This window comes from Vombatus ursinus, unplaced genomic scaffold, assembly GCF_900497805.2.
Source record: "Vombatus ursinus unplaced genomic scaffold, bare-nosed wombat genome assembly UNPS02014893.1, whole genome shotgun sequence".
NCBI lineage: Eukaryota > Metazoa > Chordata > Mammalia > Diprotodontia > Vombatidae > Vombatus > Vombatus ursinus.
The window spans coordinates 5,591,043-5,596,888 of NW_020954671.1; the positions used below are offsets into that span (position 1 = coordinate 5,591,043).

Consider the following 5,846-nt stretch of genomic DNA (forward strand, 5'->3'; position numbering starts at 1 on the left):
GATACTTCTAGGGACCTGAAAAGTGTCAGTTCTTCCAAGGTGGTATGATAAGGGGTGAGGTATTTCCTGTCCACTGCCCCAACAAGCTCCACCTCTCTTCCTTGCCCCAGGACCGCCCCTCAGAACTGTGACCCAGATCCAAGCATGGGCAAAGCAAGAGATTCCTGCCTCAGCACTGGCAAAGAGGTCCCTGCAATCCCCCTCTGATCAGCCACTTGATTCTCCCTCAGTCTGTGGGCTGGAAGCTCAGAAAGCAGCCGCTGCCATCGGGGTGGCTGAGACCTAGCTTCTTCCCTCACCGCACACAGTCACAGACTTTTCCCACTGACCTTCTAAGTTGTCTTTGGCGTTCGTGGGTTGAGAAGTCTGGAAACCACCATAGCTGCCTGCGATTCAGTCCTCTGAGGCCTGCTCCAGGGTCGCTGCGGCCTGCGCGCCCATGCCGAACTGCGCTTCTCTCCCAGCCTGGCACGATATACCTTTCCTATTAGCCATCCAGGTTGTCTTGGGCTGGAACTTCGTTTTTTTCTTTTTTTTTTTTTGTGGATTCTGATGCTTTAGAATTTGTTTAGAGCCATTTTTTATAGGTATTTGGAGGGGTTTGGGGGAGAGCTCTAGCAAGTCACTGCTTTTCCTCTGCCATCTTGGCTCCACCCCGCAAATAATTTTCATTCCTTCTAAGACCCATTATTGTTTGGTGTTAATGACATGAGATAACTTGGGCAATTCTAAGGGTTTCTACTTGACTTTACCACAATAACTGATGTAATGGTTTCTGTAAGTGTCCATACAGATGCCATCTCACCAAAATCTAGGACATACATTTCCCTAATCACCTTGATGGACCACCCAAATGTCACCCATAATAAGACCCATTAAATCTCAATGATAATTTCATTGGCTTTTAAGAGTATTTGGCTATGTCTTGTCAATTTGCAGCTGTACAACAACTGCAGCTGATGTAACACCATTGTTCTGGACCAGGTTAACAGTAGATGTTGATTTTGCTACACTCAGGTAATAAGTATCAGAAATCATATTTGAACACAGATCCTTTGACTCCATAGTGAGTGTTCTTTGTACTGCTGAATCTAGCCTCTGGTCCAGTGCTTGGTACCATTAAGTACTTAATAAATTCTTGTTGATTGATTGATTTGACATAGTAATACAAATTAATCCTTTTATTCTTCACTTTATTCTTTATTCTATTATTGCTTCTAGTATCTGACCTTTTCCTTTCTTTAAAGTTGGACTTTTGTTTCCAGAAAATTGACTAAAATGGAGATGAAAGTTTACTAAATTAATTTAATGTCTGAAGAAGATTTGGTCAAATTTCAAAGAAATTTCGCAAACATGTTGTGAACATTCATTTTTACTGAGTTAAATGATACATTTTTCTCTCCTCCTCTCATAGGTGTGAAAGTTGTGTGGAATTACTCTTTGTGAGAGGAGCTGGAAATTGTCCTGAATGTGGTACCCCTCTGAGAAAGAGTAACTTCAGAGTACAGCTGTTTGAAGACCCTATTGTTGACAAGGAAGTTGAGATTAGGAAAAAAGTGCTAAAGATGTAAGTGTTATTACTTCCAAGACTAAATCTGATTGAAAGCCATTATTGATATCTTTTATAAGGGTATTTAATGACTCAGATTTAAGAAAAATGCAGTGGTTTCATAAGAAAACTTATGAAGTATAAGGATCAGTCATGTAGAAATTAAGTAGAAATTTAACTTCATTCCAAGGGTTTTTTGTTTGTTTTATATCCTGGTAAACATATGGTGTGCAGATGGTAATCAAAAAATATTTATTAAATGCCTACTATGGGTCAGGTATGTTAGGCCCTAGGGCTAAAAATACAGTGAGTGACATCAAGGAGTTTACATTCTAACTCAGAAACAAATACCATATGCAGAATAAATGTAAAGTAGTTAAATACAAGGTAGTTTGAGAAGGATCTTCACCTAGCAGTTGGTTTCTGCCGACAGTTTGAACTATCTTGAAGAAAGGAAGGGATTCTATGAGGTAAAAGTGAGGAGAGATGGCATTCCAGGCATGGGAGTGCGTTTTAGGCATTTGCCAGTATAAAGGCAAGGAGAAAGGAGATAGAGTGTCCTCTGTGAGGAACAGACAGAAGGCCAGTGTGGTGGTGTGAAGGAGTATGTAGGGGATAATGATGTCCAGTGAGCCTGGAAAAATATATTGAGGCAAGGTGTGAAGGACTTCGAAAGCTAAACAGAAGCGTTTATATTTCATCCTAGAAACAATAGAAAACCTGTAGAGTTTACTGAATAGGGGAGTAAAATGAATAGATTTGCACTTAAGGAAAATCACTTTGGCCAGTGTGTAGGATGGATCGGAGTGGTGAAATACTAGAGTCAATGAGATCAATGAAGCTATTGCCGTTACTAGGGTAAGAGGTGGTTAGGGTCTCAACTAAAGTGGTAATTACATTTATGGGAGCTGATGAGGTCACATAAGTTTTATTTAAAAAAGCAACACAAACATCTTTTATTTTAAAGAAAACAATCCATTTTCTTTGTAATATTCTAAATCTACTTGTGGTTAGAAAAGAGAAAACTCATGCTTTTAAAATTTGTTATATTTTCATTGCATTGTGTAAACTATCAGGCAGAATCCAGAATGTAAAGGACTTAAAATGCCCCCAAAACATTTAAAATATTTATTTTGGTGGCTCTAGGGATCCACTGAAGTTTTTTGAGCAGAAATATCACTTTAGCCGCTGTGAATGTTCAGAAAAATTTGGGCACTAGATACTAATTAGCTACTAAGTGTCCTTCATTCACTCGTGAGGGACAGTATTGCCCAGTGTCTAGTGAGCTGGCCTGGGAGCCAGGAAGACTCAGTTCAAGTCCTGTTTCTGATATATCCTGGAATTGTGTCCCAGGATAAGCCATTGTTAAATGATTCCCATTGTTCTAGGGAATTCTTGAAGGCTAAGTTACAGAGAAGGTGCTGACCTCATTGGTAGAAGGAGTTTCTTTATCTGGTAGTTCCTTATATCAGTGAAATCACACATCTAGTCCCTTTTTATCATTTATTCAGCAAACATAAATTGGGTACCTACTACATGTGGAGCACTGTACTAGGTGCTGTAGGTGATACTAAATGGGATACAGCATGACTTCTTCCTTACTGGAACTTTTAGTCTAGTTCCCACTTTATAGTTCAGTTCTTAAGCAAAGACTTTTTTCCACATCTAGCCCAAGTACAGTAATAGTATTTTTAAAATTTCCTTGTTCAAAACAAGCTTTGTAATTTGTCCTTGAGAAAGAACAGAGTTGCTAGTCCTTTAGGATGTACTTTCTAAAGATCAAATTTACCACAATCTTAATATCTTAAGTTTATTTATATAGGATTTAACAGTTAACAAAATACTTTCACATATATTATTCCATTTGATCTTCATCACAGCCCTGTAAGAAAGAAAGGGCAAATATTGTTATCTCTGTTTGCTCATGAGTACATGGAGACCCAGAGCTTTTAAGTGGTTTGCCCAAAATTATAGGTAGCATTGGAGGTCAGATTGAGTTTTTGTGATTTTAAATCCAGTGCCTTTTTTTATTCTCTCATGCGTTTAGGCTCATTCTCTACTATCTTAAACCCATTATTTTTCTTTCTTAAATCTTAAAATGTATTTTCTGTGCTATAACATACTCTTTGCTTTTTCCTCTCTCATTTGTCTGAGAAGTTGATTTAGTTAACACTCTCATGTAATTCTCACACCCTTACTGACAGGTTGAAGGAGAGGATATACCCTTGTTGATACAACAGTGCTGTATATAGAAAACAATATTTTGTCTTTGAATAACATGAGAACTAAGAAAAAAGTAGTTTGATAAACCTGAAAGCTGCTGATGTAATAACTGTTGTTTTTTCCCCTCTCTTAAAGTTATAACAAAAGAGAAGAAGACTTTCCTAGTCTAAGAGAATATAATGATTTCCTGGAAGAAGTGGAAGAAATTGGTACGTTTTAATGCTTGCATTTTTGATGTGATATGCCCACGAGACTATATGCTTTTAGATGCCTAGGAGAATATCTCATCTGTAATTCTTAAGCAGGGTTTGTTGCGGTAGCTGCTGTTTATTTAATTACTTTTTCTGCGCACTTTAATTATGTTTGTCAAATTTGGGGGTGGGTATACTTAAGTAATAAATAGTTTCTCTGTCAATGCAAAGCATGATAAATGGAGGAAGTGCTCCTTTAGAACTGTTAAGGGAAGATCTTTTGTACAGTATTGATGTTATGTTGTTGTTGTTCAGTTGTTTCAGTTATGTCTGACTCTCTGTGACCCTATTTTGGGGTTTTATTGGCAAAGGTGGAGTGGTTTGCCTTTTCATTTTTTTCCAGCTTATTTTACAGATGATCAATCTGAGACAAGAAGGGTTAAGTGACTTGTTCAGGGTCACACAGCTAGTAAGTGTCTGAACTAGATTTAAACTTGGGTGTTTCTGACTCCAAACCTGACACTCTGTCCACTGTGCTACCTCCCTGCTCTGATGTTATGTTAGAGAAGATTAAACAAAAACAAACAAAAAAAAATGAAATGTTTACTCCTAGGATCATATTGTGGATCAGAGCTGGAAGAAGTCCATCTACTTTAATTTATAGATAAGGAAACTGAAGCCCAGGGAAGTTAAATCTGTTACCTTTAACCTCTGAATGACAAACCTGTTGTTTAAACTACTTTCAGGCCACTAATCTTGTATATCATGATAGCAGAATTTTATTTTATTACACAGGTAATCAGATGCTAGAGAAAAGCTTTGGATCTTATCTTTCTGACTTGACTAGTTGAAGCAAAACTTTTATCACGAGAAAGGGGCAACATTTATGTATTCTTCATTTTGCATTTAAAGTAATATTTCAGGTGGTTGGAAAGACATAGCTATCATAATGCATGCATGCATCCAAAATACATGTCATTTAAAAAAAATTACCATAATTAATTTTGTTTGGCACAAGTATAGGAATGAAAAAAGTAGGTAAAAGACTTAGGAAAATTCAGTTAATTGGGATTAAAGTAGAATAATATATTTGTTTAGAACTTTCATATGCATTATCATCTTTGATTTATATAGCAGTACTGTGTGATAGGTATAGTAGTTAATCCATTTTACAGATGAGGAAATTAAGGCGTGGCTAAGTTATGTGACAAGGTCCCACATTTAGTAAGTGGCAGAACTAGGATTTGAACCCAGGTTCAAATTATTCTGTATTGTAAGACTTGACCTTTTGCCTTTTGAAATATCATATTCCCATGTTTTCTCTTGCTGCATAGTCTTATGTGATCTTGACCCTGGTTCCTTGGTACTTAAACTCTTTCTTTTTGGCTGCTTACAGTTTCTTTTCTTTGACTTGGAAGCCCTGGATTTTGTGTGTTTTCATATTGGGCTTTTGGAAATGGCCTGAGGAGATTGTTTTCACTTTGATCCATATTTCTTATAAATCTGGGTAGTTTTCTTTCATAATTTCTTAAAATATGGAATCCAAGTATTTTGTTTGGTCATGGTTTTCAGGGAATCTGATAATGCTTAAAATCTCTAGCCATCGTGGTTTTCCAGGTTATTTGTTTTTGATAACAAATACCTGTTTTTTTTTCCTTTTTTCAATTGTTTGAATTTGTTCTAATATTTCCTGTTGTTTTTGGGAATCATTAAGTTTTGTTTACACATTTTTATTATTTTTTTTCCACTCAATAGTATTTTATTTTTTTCCAATTACATAAAAGATAGTTTTCAACATTCACTTTTATAAGATTTTGAGTTCCAAATTTTTTTCTCTTTCCCTCCCCACTCCCCAAGACAGCAAGCAATCTGATGCAGGCTAT

At 36.6% G+C, this 5,846-nt stretch overlaps 1 protein-coding gene across 1 annotated transcript in view; it reads left to right on the forward strand.

The window, feature by feature from the left end:
- MNAT1 (MNAT1, CDK activating kinase assembly factor) overlaps positions 1-5,846 on the forward strand; it is a 236,020-nt gene that overhangs the window by 89,644 nt on the left and 140,530 nt on the right. The window contains exons 2-3 of the mRNA XM_027842919.1: positions 1,415-1,567; positions 3,908-3,981. Of these exons, the coding sequence (XP_027698720.1) occupies positions 1,415-1,567; positions 3,908-3,981 (227 nt within the window). The remainder of the gene's footprint in view (positions 1-1,414; positions 1,568-3,907; positions 3,982-5,846) is intronic.